This window comes from Plectropomus leopardus, chromosome 11, assembly GCF_008729295.1.
Source record: "Plectropomus leopardus isolate mb chromosome 11, YSFRI_Pleo_2.0, whole genome shotgun sequence".
NCBI classification, from domain to species: Eukaryota; Metazoa; Chordata; class Actinopteri; order Perciformes; family Serranidae; genus Plectropomus; species Plectropomus leopardus.
In genome coordinates, this window is record NC_056473.1 from 22,402,562 (window position 1) to 22,418,565 (window position 16,004).

A 16,004-nucleotide genomic window follows, 5' to 3' on the forward strand; every position below is an offset into this window, starting at 1 on the left:
CACAGAGGCAGGGTAGAAGACAGAGGGAAGTTGGGAGTGGTGTTACGAGGAGACGGATGTGAGTGTGTTTGGGTAGTTTTAATATGTGCCTATATGAACCTGTAGAGGGAGGGTAAAGTTTGCTAACCGCCAAGACTCCTCCAACACTTAATGTAGTTTCCCCTTTTCCAGTTTGAGCCCCTGTCACCTCACAGGTTTGACCTCTATTACTTAGCAGTATGTACACTTTGGTGCGTGAGGAAAGCGCTGTTTGTCAGAGTAATCACAGTTGACTGATGTGGTAGAGTTAAAAGATGAATCAGTGTGTGAAAATGTTGTTTGAATGAATTTTATGTAACATGCTGTTCTTGGATGTTGTAATTGAGGGCTTGTAGGCGAGACAACTCCGTAGGCTGGGAGTCAGAGGGTCTTGTCTACTGTATGTGTTTGTGCACTGAGAGAAAATGAATGGGATTATATTGATCTGAGCAGAGAACATTACAGCCGTCCAGACAGACCCAGGTGGTAACAGCCACGCTCCATTAACCTCAGTGTTTTACCGTCAGCTCTGGTTTGCCATGATCAGCTCGCCACCCGTTTGAACAAGCATAATGATCCGTCTGGAAACAGCCGTGACCCTCAGCAGTTGTTAATAACATGGCTATGAATAGTTTGCCGCTTGTCAATAGTTACAGAGCTCAGTAGAGGAGAAAACAAGGCACAAGAGAGAGAGACAGACAAACTCTTGATACAGTTGTGTCTCTGTACGTGCTGACTTATATACAGTTTGTCTGTATGGTTGCTTTTATGTGGTTTTTTTTTTTTGTCTACTCTACGTGGGCATGGTGAGCTAAAAATATAACTAATCCACTCACCGCAGTAAATTAACAACATAAAGCTGCAGGGAGACGGCTTGATCCTGCCCACATCTGCAGTAGCTGCATCTGTCCCCTTTTGTGTGCTGAGATGTGCATCTCATTACTAGATGGCATCCTTGTGGATATCAAGGGAATGACTGAAGAAGCAGCTTTTTGGGGGGCAAAGCCATTTCTGCTCTGAAGCCTGTTGATGCCGGCCGACAAGTGTCAGCGGTATAGAGGGGGTCGCCTCGGACAGTGAGTCTCTGTGGACAGAGTGACTGAACTCAGTTGGAGACGTTATCTGTCATATACACTGACAATGTGAAGTCTGAGCTGCTTGTCACTGCCACGCACAGTGCTATTATGTGGACAGGCTGACATGTCCTGGTACAGTAGGTCTTTGTTAGTGTTGGAGAGGAGAGAAAGGGCGGGGGTCCAGACAGACCGATAGATATACACAAAGAGAAGGGCTGAGGATGGAGCTCCAAGTCAGTGACGCATGGAGAGACAACAAGTAAGATTATATTCAAAAGACGATGAGACAAGACAAGACAAGACAAGACAAGACAAGATAAATGACTTGAACTATTTTTGATATAAGACAAACAAGTGCAGGCAAAAATCTTGTAACATTTTGTTCTAATCAGAATTTTCTGTCTTCCCTTCCTCTGTTCCCTTCTTCCTTTCCAAATCTGCAGACGACGGGCAGGTTGTCAGCATGAAGGAGGAGAATTTGTTTCATCGGAGGTTTTCTCTGTGCCCCAACGCCACCTCCCCACCCAAAATCGACCCCCGCGCCCTCACACGGAACCTGTCTTATGGAGGAGACAATGACCTCTACAACCTCAGTCCAGGTAAAAGGCAGAGAGGTCAAAGCTGAAATGTGAATAACAAAATATGATATTTCAGTGGTAGAGGAATCCAGTGTCTGTGAGACAATGGTGTTCTGTGCTGTGCTGAACTTATTCCAAATCAATGAACCTCAGTTGCTGCTTTTTATCTGCTTTTTGGGCTGCCATGCTTTGATTGTCTGTCAGCAGGTTTATTGATGAAGTTCATTTGTATGTGATTGTGTGTTGTGGGTTCCCACCAGGCAGTGACACAGACAGGAACGGTCTCTCCATGCTGAGTAATGAACTTAGTCCTGCCCAATCACCAGGCAGCAAGGTAAGAACACAGATCCTGATTGGGCAGCTCACTAACTGATTCATTAGGTGAGCCCATTTCCTTTTGTATTTTGTGATTTATTCTCTCAATCCTCTGATTGCTTGCAGTCTTAGCAACCTAAAACAAGAGTTTAAAGTAGACAAAACTAGAGTTGAGATTGTGACTTCCACTTAGTTTCAAACTTTTTTTTTTTGTAAATCAGCACTAACAAGCCAAGAATTAATAACATTTCAAGTCTTGACACTGCACCAATATAAGTCTTATATATATGTCAGGGCCATGGTGGGAACTGTGTCTTTAGCTCCACAAGCCATGTATTTGACCCAGACCTTTATTGTCCTGGTGCTGCCTGTTGCGTTAGTCCTAACAATCTGTTTCCATTCTTTAGTAATAATAGTTAGGAGCAGTCAATAAATGTTTCCAACGGCAACTGCGTAATCTCATCTTGTCTTGTCTCCTCTCCTCTTGTCGCTTCGCCTCGCCTTTTTTTTTTATGTGGAATAATTCGCAGGTGCAGCTGCATCACTGGCCTTTTGCCCTTTCTTCCGTCCTGAAAGCTCTTGTGTGACAATAAGAGACTGAGACCCTCTCATGATGTTGTTTATACGGGGTTGCAACAGTGTACTACGTTTTTAAGAATGGCTCTTTTTTAAAAAAATAATAAAAAATAGATAAAACCAAGCGCATGTGTGGGCTCACCAAATAATATTGTGAGTCATATTGGTGTAGTACATACAGAACAAGTGGTTATGTAATAACATACCACAGTGAAATCAAAGCATAATTTACCACTTAGGTTCTAATCTTTACTTACTGATCTGTGGAGACCATCAAACAGTCAGTGGCCTTTGTTGTCTAACTGAGGAAGTCAGTGGGTTTGTGGTCACAACACCAGAGCTGCCAGCTATGTTGCCTTTCTGACTGAAAGGGCCACCTGCCTGCTTCATACAGTCGTGTGTGGCAGATAATGATACGTAGCTAACGGAGCAGTTAAACCGTGTGGTGTTTGCAAGCCAGTTCAGTCAGTTAACTTTTGTTGCGGTACATCACAAGAGTTAAGTTTGTATTGCTTGTCTAACAGTGCTGTGTCGTTATATTCTATAATATGACCTCAAAAGTTTGTGAAAAAAAATGCTGTTTTGATTGTTAATCACTGATTATCTTTGTAGATTTGATTAAAAAATATCTTCTAGTAGTTTCAGGGTTCCCGCAGATCTTTAAAAAGCCTTAAAAGGCATTGAATTGGTATTAAAGGCCTTAATTGATATGAAACTGTCTTAAATTCATCATTCACAAGTCGTAAAAAGGGGAAGCAAAAGGAAACAGGCTTTTAGAATAGTTTTCTTCTGATGTTGCATCGTCAAATCTCAAAGTTATAGGTAAAAACCCTTTTTTAAAGTAATTTTCCAACTGCCTCTTGCATTAACGTCACCACATCAGGATAGTGGAACCAACAACACTCTGTTAACAGCAGAGGATCCAATGTTTGCTAGCTAGCTGTCGCTGTACCCTGGACGACCTAGAGAAATATAGATTCAATGGTAATTGTGTGTTTAAACAGATCTCCACCAAAAAGTAAACCAGTTAAGGCAATGCGCACAATGGGAATCGAGGCACAGTGAGAAACACAAAATTGATAAGAAAACTCACCATCAAACGTCAGGTATTTCCCAATTCTGTCTCCACACTGAGACAAAGCAGTCACGTTTTATGTTACAGTATAAATTTCAGCAAAACTGTCCTAAAATCCTTAGTAATGCTGTCAGTTCATGGGTTTTTTGGTCTTAAATTCAATTCTGAGTGGCATTAAAAAAACTCTTAAAAAGTCTTACAAGTATAAGTTAGTTGTAAGACTTTAGCTGTAAGACTTCTAGCTACAGCTATAGCTGTAGGAACCCTGATTACAGTAGTTGACTGTATTTAGTTTAAATCTCTCTTCTTCCTCCTCTTCATCCTCACTGACTGTCTCCTCTCCTCCCACCAGTCTGAGTCCAGGATGTTTAATGGTGTTGAGAAGGAGTGCCCCTCCCCCACAGAGAAGCTGGCCCGGAAGGAGTCTCTAAAGGTGAACATCACCTCCTTGCATGAGACAATTGTGCAAAATGTGTAGCATTATGTATCTTGAAATATAAAGTGCATATTATTTAGCTATTCAGTATCCCTGTCAGTCTAAGCACAGGGAGATCTTTTTTGTATTTTAAATCTGTACCATTGTGTAAGTTTCAAATGATCAACAATGAAACATGTTGTGGTGACAGAAGATGACAGCATGCCAGCATGATTGCCAGCAATTTGGTTGACTCTGCTTCCACCTAGTGTTGGCTCTCTTAGATCAGCCCTCAACCAGTAAGACTCATTCATGTGTTGCATTTTCCTGTTTCACAGGTTCAAAAGCAGAATTACAGGCAAGAGAAGAAACGGGCAGCTAAAGAACTGTCTAGTGCACTAAAGGACCCCAGTGTCGTCATCATGTCCAACTGGCTGAAGGTGAACTGCTACACTGACACCTGCAGACGCCAAAATGACGTCTGCAGTCACACTATTTAGACCTTTCATCTGTCACTTATTCCTAGAACAAATGATCAACCTAGTAATTTGCACATTTGCTGTTACAAATTATTGTGGAACTACAGGTTAATGAACACAAAGTTAACCTTTTAATTGCACCTTGCATGTAAGTCCTGTAGTTTTTTGTTTTGTTTTCTAATAGCGTCACATCAACAACACTGTATTTCCATCATGTTTTGATACTTAATTTCCCTTGTGTCTCATCCCTCGTTCTTCTTTAGATCCGTGGCTCATTAAAAGGTTGGACCAAGCTGTGGTGTGCCCTGAAGCCTGGAGTTCTTTTGATCTATAAGACCCCCAAAGCAGACCACTGGGTGGGTACCATCCTGCTGAGCGCTTGCAAGCTAATTGAGAGACCCTCGAAGAAGGACGGCTTCTGCTTTAAGCTCTACCACCCACTGGAAAAATCCATCTGGGCTGTCAAGGTCAGACAAGTTGCATACTCACTGGTGTTTTTTAAAATCTAGATATAACAGTTGATCAAGACTTAGGTGATTATATTGAGACAGACTAAGATTTACTCTACACAAGGATAATTCTATATTTTTTATTTTTAGATACAAATATCAATTAAGTCTGATTTTGTTTTTTGCAACATGCACCAAGAGTTTTGCTTCTACAAACATTGACTTTAGTGCCTCCTAGTGGTGGTGTAAAACAGCTGATAATTGTCACGACTGTATATTTTAATTTAAATGTGCTGACTAAAATGCAGTGCACTGCAAGGTAAAACAAAAGCTGTTATATCTGTAATTATATTTTATATTGGTTAATTTTGTCGTGCATATTGACCCTCAGTTTAGTCACTGCAGTTATTTTTACCTTTCATTTGCATTCACCCAATAGTTTCAATTTTTATGTAATAATTATCGTGTTCAGTACTCCATTATGCTTATAGCCCCGGAGAGAGCCATTTGCTTCTGTTGGAACAACATGACTAAAATGGCATGAAGGGTGACTCACCACTCATTTCATCCATATGCTCAGGGTCCCAAGGGAGAGAACGTTGGCTCCATCACGCAGCCTCTACCCAGCAACTACCTGATCTTCAGAGCAGCGTCGGAGTCTGATGGTGAGGCTCGTGTGTGGTAGTTTTGGTTGGACGTGTACATTCTAGCTTTTTCAATGAATTATTTTTATGAGCAGAATTCATTAAAGGCGCTCCTTCTAATCTCTCTCCTTCTCTTCAGGGCGGTGCTGGATGGATGCCTTGGAGCTGGCTCTGAGCTGCTCCAGTCTGTACAAGCTGACAGCCAAAGGTGGGAAGGAGGGAGATATCAGCACGTCTTCAGAGTCCTCCCATATACTCCACCTGCTGCAGTCTACGCCACTCACTGATGCAGAGCTGCAACAGTAAGTACCACACAAGTACAGCTGCATGCACCAAAAGCATCTCAGATTTAATTTATCTCCATCTTACATTTATTAGTTGATGTTACTGGATGATTTGTGTTTCCTGTAATGACGCCCAAGTTGTTGCGCTTGCCAATTCACACACAAGACTGTTGGCATTTCTACCAAACACATTCATGCTGTCTTATTTATGCAGTCAGAAACTCCCAGATGGTAGGTCTAAAATATTTTCTCGTGGTTTCTGGTCATCAGCTCAGAATAACAGCTGATGAAAAATGTACTCCCAGAAATATTCTTTGTTAAATGCAAAATACTCCAATTTCATAGATGAGGTTAGCTGTGATAGTTGTGTAAAGTGTACCATTCTAGTGAAGTTTGGATTTTTTTGTTAAACAATTTATCATATACAAGTATGGTTTGAGATCATGCAGTGTAACATATGCATATAGTAGTGAGCCTATCATTCATTCATTTATTTATTTTTTATTTCGGTGTTGTGCCTTTGGCCCATCCCACATGTAATTATTTTTACATCCATCCTCTAGTCATTGCATATACAAAACATAATATTTGGAAAGGGGGAAGAAACACAAATAATTAAACAAAACAAACAAAAAACAATTTTATAAATTAGCTGCTCAAACAAGGAACTGCTGAACACTCACAGACCATATGGAGATATTAAATTTGGTTGTAACAACATAGATCTGGATTAATATATCAATTCAGTGATCAAAGATCCAGTATCAATGATGTAAAGTGAAATTATGGATACATATCATGGTCTTTAAGATATGCCTTTATTTTGAAACACCAGGGGCAGGTTTTTTTCACTATTACCATCCAAGCACAACTCCTGCCTAAACACCAATCAGTGCTAGTGACAATGACAATATTTACTGATATCGTCCCACATTAATCGCAGCCCCCCTGAATCGAACTGAATTGAAATCGTATTTTGGCAGACTTTGTGATATCAGCAAAAACCTGTAGTATTTTTGTCCAAAGAATTTATATAATATCATAAACTTGAAATTCACACCCCTAATATCAAATGTAACGTTGTGAACTGTATACCTTGAATGCTGCTTTTGACCTGAAATCGGAAAATAGCATCCTGGAAAAAAAACAGGACTTCACAATTGTGACTGTGTATAATCTGACTGTAACCATTTAAAATACTAAATAAAGTTCCAAAATAAAGCTTTATATGAGAAAATGAAGATTGTACACACACACACATACACACACACATTAGGTATTAACATATGTATCTTTAGAGCTGGTCTCATGAAACTACTTTTTGTTTGCTGCTGGTCGAGTTTTAATTAACAATCACATGTTTTAATTGTTCAAATCATGCTCTCATCTTTGGAAATTACAAGTTGAAGGATGAATTTGAAAAACAAAACTCCACTTACTGCTTATCAGATGCAAGTATACATAATTAAGGGGGTCAGTTAGAGAGTTCAAACAGAACTTTATGCTATGCTGACATCAACACAAAGACAGGGACAGCATGAAGGAAAAATAGGTGATCCTGCAGTATTTAATCATTTTCATGCTTCGACTGTAATGTTTGTTCAGTTGCTCCAAGCAATGAGATTTGGACCATTGTTAAACATTTATATTTAGTTTTGTGGCCTCTGCTGAAAGCCATCTGATCTTGCAGAAGGCAGCTAATATAACTACTATTACTACTGTAGAAAATTTACTCCAGAAAATCTATTATCCTGCAAATGGAACTTAAATTTAGTCTGCTTATGCTAAAATTAACGTGCCATGGTTTTATCTTGCTTTCTTAGTGAAGCTGAGCCACATGTGTGCAAAGCTGCCTGTGTGAATTTACTTTTTGTGTGTACATGTGTTTGTGTGTGATGCATACAAAGAGAGAAATTAGGTCCTTAAGAGAAATTAGCTGTGTTTTGTGGTGTGTCATTTTTCTTTAAAGCAAAGAATGCACTATTCTTTGGCTGATTTGTACGTTTATGGTATTGGGGGAAAAAACCTGTTCGAAATAAAGATTTCAATCAAGCAATCAATGTGGCGTCTAATTACACAGGAGCTCCTCTGCGCTGGATAGTGTGAACATAGTGTGATGTTGCCCTAGTTTGTGCCTTTCGTGTAATTGTTAGTCTTACTTACATTTAAAAATTGGAGCCAGTAATCTGTGCTTCATTGAGTGTATGAAGCAGCACTGAAGAAACTGGTTAAAACTGGGTCTTTACTGGGCTCTGGACAGAATATTGATCATTCTAGCAGGATAGAAAAGTCTTTGAGGAGAATGGAAAGTCTTTAAAACAGCAATTTATGTTGTCAAAAAAACTGCTGAGGTTTTTAAAGCCTTATAAAAATTGACAGTTTGATATTGTGCTGACATTTATTTTGTCCATAAAAATATGCAAAATACAGCTTTGTTAGCTAAGTTCTGAAATAGTAGCCCCAATGGTAATGCTGACAGGGAAAGTAAATGCACATATAACAAAAACTTGTTCCTCACTATTTAATTTGCCTTAAAGCAAAATGGTGAACAGTAGAAAGCTGTGGCTGCGCTGAACTCTGAACTAAATGAATGTGATGAGAAGAATTACAAAGAAAGCCAATAATTGGGATGTTTGTGTGTGCATGGTCCACTTTGGCAATCTATAAACTGCTGACAACTAGCATGTAACATAGAAAACACACAACTATCAGTCACACCAAATCTTTAAATGCAACCTTTGTTCATTCTTTGTGCATGTTTGCACTCATCTATCATGGTCATTTCACCATTTCCTCTTAAGATGTGTGTCTCTGTTTGTGTGCTGTTTACATTCAACATAAGACATCCCTTTTCTCCCCACCCCCCTTTCCTCCCCACCTCCATTGCTTTACCCTCCCTCTGGCCATCCATCCCAGCTCTCCCTCCTCTCCTGCTCCTCTCCCAGCCAATCACAGCAGCTGGTACAATCACATGACTGACAGAGGAGCAGGAAGATGAAGTAGAATGAGAACCATACACCACCCAGAAAGAGACAGCAGCGACACTGTCGCTGCCAGCACGCACACACACATACACACACATTGGCACACAGACAGAAACACACACACACACACACACACACACACATATACACACTCAGGAAGCAGGTGTGCCGGAGTCGAGGAAACAGAACTGCACCTTTTCACTCACTAGATTAAAAACATTTACGCAGGAGAGGAGAGGAGATAAGGACAGACTGCGCCTGTGTTTGGTAACATCATCAGTGGTGTTGTGATTCCTGAGGCAGAGTTTGTCTCTATGCTGTGTGTCTTTGAGGTAAGGAAAGTCGCCTCTGTTCCAGGGTGTGTTTGGGTTAATAAATAACATTACTGGTCGGTTAGTGATTCACAGAGTGCGCAGGAATGTGGCTGTTCTCGTCTGTCAAGCCCTCAGGCATTTTGAAAATTGAACTCCCTTCTATTGTTGTTTAGGCAAATAAGCTGTTTCCTTGTTTTCTGTGAGCACAATCCCATCACAGAATGTGGTTCTGAAAGCTCATGACACTCTACAGTTATCTTCCATGGCCCTGATGTTCGACTGTATTTGTGAGGATCCCAAGTGCAGAAGATTTGTGAAATATCTGACTTCAAACGGTCTGTGTCTGTCTGCTTGTGCGTCTCTGAATGTGTTATTGGATGTATGCACCCTGCAGAGTACAGACTGTCCACTGTCTGACTTGTAAAATGGCTGTAGGATTGGAAGCATGATGTTCCCTATTAACTATCGATTTCACTCTGCCCCTCCCTCTTCCCCTCTCTCCTTCTCTCACTTCTCCTTTCTTTGGCTATTTTGAGGCTGATGCATGACTTTCTTCACTGTTTCCCTTCTGTATTTCAACTTTGTTCTGGTTATTAGAGTGCTAACGGGTCTGACGTCTACATTTCATTTGTCCAAAACTGGAAAATTTCCACATAATAAATCCGTTTAGCATGCAGTTTGAAGTGGTTATCTCTTAAGTTTGTGCACATGCACATATATCTATGATAGCATGCATGTGTGTTCATACATGAGAGTTCCCGTGGATCCCTAAAAAGTCTTAACAGGCATTGACCTTATTAATCTAAAAATAAGGCCTTAGGACACATTTATACCTTTATATCTTTACGTACTAAACAGATACATCTGTTTCAAATATTGTAGCAGTCACTGCTCTCATTCGTCCATGTGTCCTTGATGATAGCATAGGTTCGACCAATTGATGGCACTAAGGGATCAAAAATTTCACAGAACAACAAATGAGTTGACTTTGGAGGAGGTCATTATAATTTACCTTTTAATGGAAGCAGGATTTTAGATGATGGTGGTCTGTGAAGGCCTACACGGGGATGGAGAATCCTTTTAACTATATTATCAATTTGTTCTGTTCTACTTTTATCTTAAAAGTCTTCCTCATCTGATACAGTTGTATGTTGCTTGAACTGCAATTCACTGCCTACGAAATTTCCAGTGGTACTGCTTCGTTTTGTCCGTATCCATTAGCTTTGAGGAAACGTACAAATATGGATGAAATGAACTTAGAGCACAGATGGAGGGCTCCAACGGTTTCCACATACATCTCTAAGATTGAGCATAAAAAGGCCCTTAATAGACATTAAAATGTCTTAATTCAGTATTTCAGAAGGCTTAAAACATGCTAAGAAATGGGAGGTAGGATTTTCTGAAACGTACCATAATTAATAATTTGTAATATCTACTTATAAAATAAAAATAATTTACAGATTGCCTCTTACATTAACTTCATGTAGATCAGGATAATGGAACCAACATCACTCATAAAAACACTAGGTGTTTACCAGTTCTGTGCTACCCTCTTTTTGGGCCAAAAGAAAAACAAAATCATCTTTTATATTACAGTAAACATTTGGACAGTTTGTCCCTTATCCCCTGTAATAAGCATTAAAAAGTCTTTTAAAAAAAAAGTTAAATCTAACTTGCCTCGAGCTTTAGGAACATTTACAGCTTATGTTTATATGTGAAGTACATGCATATTCAAACATATTCTGTTTGTGTTGCACCATGATTTTTTGCCAGTCACATCCAGATCAGGTGAATGGGAGGTGAATAACGATGAGGTGAGGGGGTTGTCCTGGCAACCAGACAGGTCAGATTAAATAAATACATCCAGGCCCTGCAGGCCAGCCAGGTATTTATAGTGGATAGTCTCTAATGTGGTGGGCTTACTCATCATAGCCGTGAGAAGGAGATATTCGATCACAGATTCGGTACACATTTAAAAAGCCATTTGGAGCCTTGAAAGTTTATGGCAGGTGATATCTGTTGTTTTCTGAAGTCTTTGCCATGTTTGAGCTGTTTATAGATTGCCTTTCTGGCGAGGCAGTCATCAAAGCTTTGGTAGGACTGATGTAAAATTAACTAAGATGTTTGTCAGCTTGAGTGTCTAATCACAGTGATTAAAACTTCCTCAGACTCCCATGTTCACTTGAATTATCCCTTGTAATAGCTTGCCGACATTATGAGAGCCACTTGTGATACCAATTTAAATGGATTAAGATACAACCTGTTAAAGATCAGCAAGCAAATGTTTTACAAGTGAAATACCTCATTCAATCCTGTGCTCATTCTTCTTCTTTTGTGTATGGCATCATTTCCAGAAGAGTCTGAGCTGGACATGTAGGATTAATAAAACAGTTGAACACCAGAGCTGCTCAATATAATTCAACCCTTTTTGCACCTTTCCTTTGTTCCTATCAGGTTAAACGACCCTGTGCTGCTGGGCAATCACCACATGGAGCATGACGGCTTTTCAGACAAATCAGAGCGTGAGGCTCATGATGACTGGGACACTACGGCCAATGAGAACGGTGGAAGGCTGACAGAGGAGAGCGACATGGACCAATCAGATGAGCTGTCCCCTGGGCCACAGGCCACAGCCTATGTGGAGCAGAGCACGGAGGAAATGGCTGAGGTGAGTTTACGGTTACAGTATTTATAGTAGGGAACTCTACCTTATTTTGTGTAAGTAGGTACCATTTTTACCATTTTCCATTAATAAATGTATCTCAAGCATTTTTTTTTTAAGGTATCCTCAATCACATGCACCCATGTATGTTGCGCTGTACTTTCAGGCTGGGGAGGCATCCCAGGTGGAGACTGTGTCAGAGGAGAACAAAGGTCTGATCTGGGGCCTGCTGAAGCAGCTGCGGCCGGGCATGGACCTGTCCAAGGTGGTGCTGCCCACCTTCATCCTGGAGCCGCGCTCTTTCCTGGACAAGCTGTCTGACTATTACTACCATGCTGATCTACTTTCGCAGTCAGTAACATAAAGTCATACTCTGTGTGTGTGTGTGTGTGTGTGTGTGTGTGTGTGTGTGTGTGTGTGTGTGTGTATGCACATTTTATCATTTTTCCTTCCAAGTCAGATCATGGCTGTAGTTATTGTCTATCGCCTTTTTTGTCATGATTGTCTTTTTCCTTCATCATCTTTTCTGCCACAGAGCCACACTGGAGGAGAGTGCATATGGTCGGATCAAGCAGGTGTTGAGATGGTACTTGTCTGGCTTCTACAAAAAACCCAAGGTCAGATTTGTTCACTAATATGTCCATGTCTGGTTGATATTATGATGGCCTAAATATAGGACACCCCTGATTATTATATTATTATGTAACTTGGAGCACCAGAAGTCTTTTCTTTTTGTCTTTCTCTTACCATCTTCTAACATGACATTCTGTGACACTGTATTTCTTGGCCGCTCGACAAACGACTCTGCCCTGAGTCTATTTCTGCGGTAAAAACGTCAGGAGACACTTCCCACTCATTTCTACTCGTTAGGAATCTATTTCCTCAGTGGCAGTAGAACACCCAACATGAGCCAGCAGCTGACGCCTGTAGATTACACTGGGCTTGCTCAACACTTTTTGGGCTGACTACCTCGAGGAGGCTCACTGGAGATGAATGGGTAGAGACTTGATTACCTATCATTATTAGGACATCTACAGGGCTTTCTGCCTGCGCTGCCGTATATTATTTCCTGCTGAATTATTGAGTCCAGACAAGTGGTAATGTGTTCTGTGGTGATGCTTATTATCTGTGACTTCACTTTTTAAATATGGGTGAAACCGGTTTCATCCAGTGATTATCTGCAATGTCATCTGTGCTCATCAGCAGGTATTGGTTAAGTTTCCTTTTGCCAGAAGATGCTTACATTGACACTGATGTGAATGTGTGTGTTCACAGGGTCTGAAAAAGCCTTACAACCCAATCCTGGGGGAAACGTTTCGCTGCTGCTGGCTTCACCCTCAAACCGACAGCTGCACTTTCTATATAGCTGAACAGGTAAAACTAGATTCATAGCTGGAGGGGATGTATAGGACACAAGCCCTCCCATGTGTGAAATATTTAGCACTATTCTGTGAGCTCACAGAGCACACACACACACTTGTGAAATGCAGTGTAGAATTAATGTGTGTCGGAGGGTATCTGACACCTCTTTTTCTCACACTGCTGCTCAAATGTCTCTCTCTCTCTTTCCTTTGCCAGGTGTCCCACCATCCGCCCATCTCTGCCTTTTATGTCTGTAACAGGAAGGATGGTTTTTCTATCAGCGGGAGCATCCTGGCCAAGTCCAAATTCTACGGTACACAGCATACTACAATAATTTGTTTTTCTATTGTGACCAATACACATACACACATTCAAAGACATGCAAGGACAAAACAGACTGGTCACGGTTTTGATCCCTTTGTCCCCGCATCTTGAGATAAATTGCTGTTTCTGCTTCGAAGCACGACCAATCAGGCTGTCAGTAGAAGCTTTTTAGAGGGGCTCTACAAGGAAAATTGATTCTTGTATTTCTTAATGAAGTTCCTCTGCTCCTGTAGGTAATTCTCTGTCGGCGATTCTGGATGGTAAAGCCAGGCTGCTGTTCTTGGGCAGAGATGAGGAGTATATCATCACCATGCCATATGCTCACTGCAAAGGTAACACACCGAAAGAATATGTTAATGACCATCTAATTACTCTGTCCATGTACTTGTTGCTTTTTTAACATTGGCAGTAGGTTCCTCACTAATACTGCGTCATCTTTTTTTAAAAGGTTTTTATTGCCACACATTGTTTTGACACTGAGCAGGACAAAGGGTCCATTTTTATGTTGTCGTCTTTAATTACCATTCAGTTTTGTTAACTCAAAACTAACAGTCACCGTCACTGTCTGCTTAAATACTAATAGATCCCTTTGCTAGCTAATTACATGGTTGGAATAATTAAGTACTGTGCTGCAGATAATTCAGATACAGTTGAAAGCAAATTAAGACGAGGACAAACACATGCAGTTTGTCTAGATCATCGAGTTTCTTGAGTGCAGATAGGATATTGTGAGTGACTGTTATCTATGAGGTGCTTAGCATCTAAAAAGACCTTTAGCACAGGAAATAAGTCTGAACTGTCTAAAGAATACTCCTGTTCTTACCATTTCATGTAGCAAACAAAGTTTTTATTCAAAAACCGAACATAAATTACAAGGAAAAAGTATTCAGTTTGCAGAGCTCATGGTGTGTTTGATTTAGTTCAGTTTATTAGGATCCCCTTAAGCAACAAAACTGCAGTAGCTATTCCTCCAGCATGTTTACACAGGAGGCGTTTGAGCCACGTTTTTTGGTTGTCCATCTCAAATATGTCTGACAGAACTGATGCGATCCTACGTTGATCAGTCCATTTGTCTACACAGGCTGCGTAACTTCTCTTGTTTAACTCGTTCTTTAACTCACCACGAGACGCATATTTTGTGCTTAAAGTGTCTGTTTTCTTCTGTTTTACAAGCTTAACTCCACTCAGCACTGTGTCTGAATGCACCTTGTGTGTCTACATGTGTTGTCATGATACTGGAATTTCTAACTCCGATACAATACTTTGAAATGTATCGATATTCAATAAAATTTTAGATACAGTGGGCAAAAAGTTATTTAAAAAAACAAAACCAGGAAGGCACTCGTCTTAAAGCAGAAAGTTGAAATGTCTTTATTACATTGGCAGGTTCTAAAAGTAGAACAAGATTTTTTGCATTTTGACGTCCAGCCTCCTTCAGGAAGTTACACAAAACCGTGACGACACAAATTTATATTCAAATGTAAATTCATCTAGCAGGTTAAAGCATTCAGAAATTAAAGTCCACCAGTCTGAAATAGTATCACACGTCTCCTCCCTCTCAGAAAAGATCAACAGGGAGCAGTCTTTCAGGAAATAAAAACAAAAGCTCGGCAGAGGGCAACCTCTAGAGATGGTGTAGAGAAATAAAAAAGGTAAAAAAAAAAAAAAAGAGAGAATAACCATTTTATCATAACCTATGTGTTTCTATCAATACAAAAATATCCTATATACAAAAAATACAAACTATACACATATCCCCAAAGCAGTATGTATTACTTCACAAGAAATGGGTCAAATTAAGATCCTCATTAAGGCCAGGATATTGAGTAGCTCTTAAATTAAAGATCCAAAAGCTTTATCGTTGATTGAGTTTTCTGATCCTATTTCCTCTGCATTTTGTTTCCGGGATATGATCAATACCTACAGCTTTTAAGATGGATGGGTTATTGTTGTTTTTCCTTGAAATGTCTCGCCATAGGATAGTCATCATTTTTTGTTCTCATGGCATATTTGTGCTCTGAGAGTCTATCCTGTAGTCAACGCATAGTTTTTCCAATATAAAACACATTACACTGAGGACATTCCAATTTGTAAATGACAAATTGGAATTGATAAAGTGACGCATTTCATAATTTCTATCACCATAGGTGTCACGGAAGCTGTAACATTTTAAAACATTGGTGCAATAATTACATGACCACACTGAAAACATCCACGGGGTTTTGTGGGGAAAAAGGTGGTTTAAAAAAAATTAAAAATTAAAAATTAAATTTTTTTAAAAAGGTTTCATTAAAAGATAAGTTTAACAAGGCCATGACATGAAAATGACAGTTTTTCTTTTCTTGGTTAGTAGCAGAGAACAGCAGAATAAGAGCATATTGATACTGCAGAAAACGAGTATTAAAACCATTTAAAATATTCATAATCGGTATGTATTGTTAAATCAATA

The 16,004-nt window shown here is 39.9% G+C and overlaps 1 protein-coding gene across 2 annotated transcripts in view; it reads left to right on the forward strand.

Moving 5' to 3' along the window:
- osbpl5 (oxysterol binding protein-like 5) overlaps positions 1-16,004 on the forward strand; it is a 54,048-nt gene that overhangs the window by 31,073 nt on the left and 6,971 nt on the right. For both annotated transcript variants that reach the window (XM_042495535.1, XM_042495536.1), the window contains 13 exons: positions 1,538-1,693; positions 1,933-2,006; positions 3,991-4,071; positions 4,392-4,493; positions 4,796-4,999; positions 5,562-5,646; positions 5,765-5,927; positions 11,662-11,875; positions 12,036-12,220; positions 12,405-12,486; positions 13,145-13,243; positions 13,448-13,544; positions 13,789-13,887. In XM_042495535.1, coding sequence (XP_042351469.1) covers positions 1,538-1,693; positions 1,933-2,006; positions 3,991-4,071; positions 4,392-4,493; positions 4,796-4,999; positions 5,562-5,646; positions 5,765-5,927; positions 11,662-11,875; positions 12,036-12,220; positions 12,405-12,486; positions 13,145-13,243; positions 13,448-13,544; positions 13,789-13,887 — 1,641 coding nt within the window. The remainder of the gene's footprint in view (positions 1-1,537; positions 1,694-1,932; positions 2,007-3,990; positions 4,072-4,391; positions 4,494-4,795; positions 5,000-5,561; positions 5,647-5,764; positions 5,928-11,661; positions 11,876-12,035; positions 12,221-12,404; positions 12,487-13,144; positions 13,244-13,447; positions 13,545-13,788; positions 13,888-16,004) is intronic.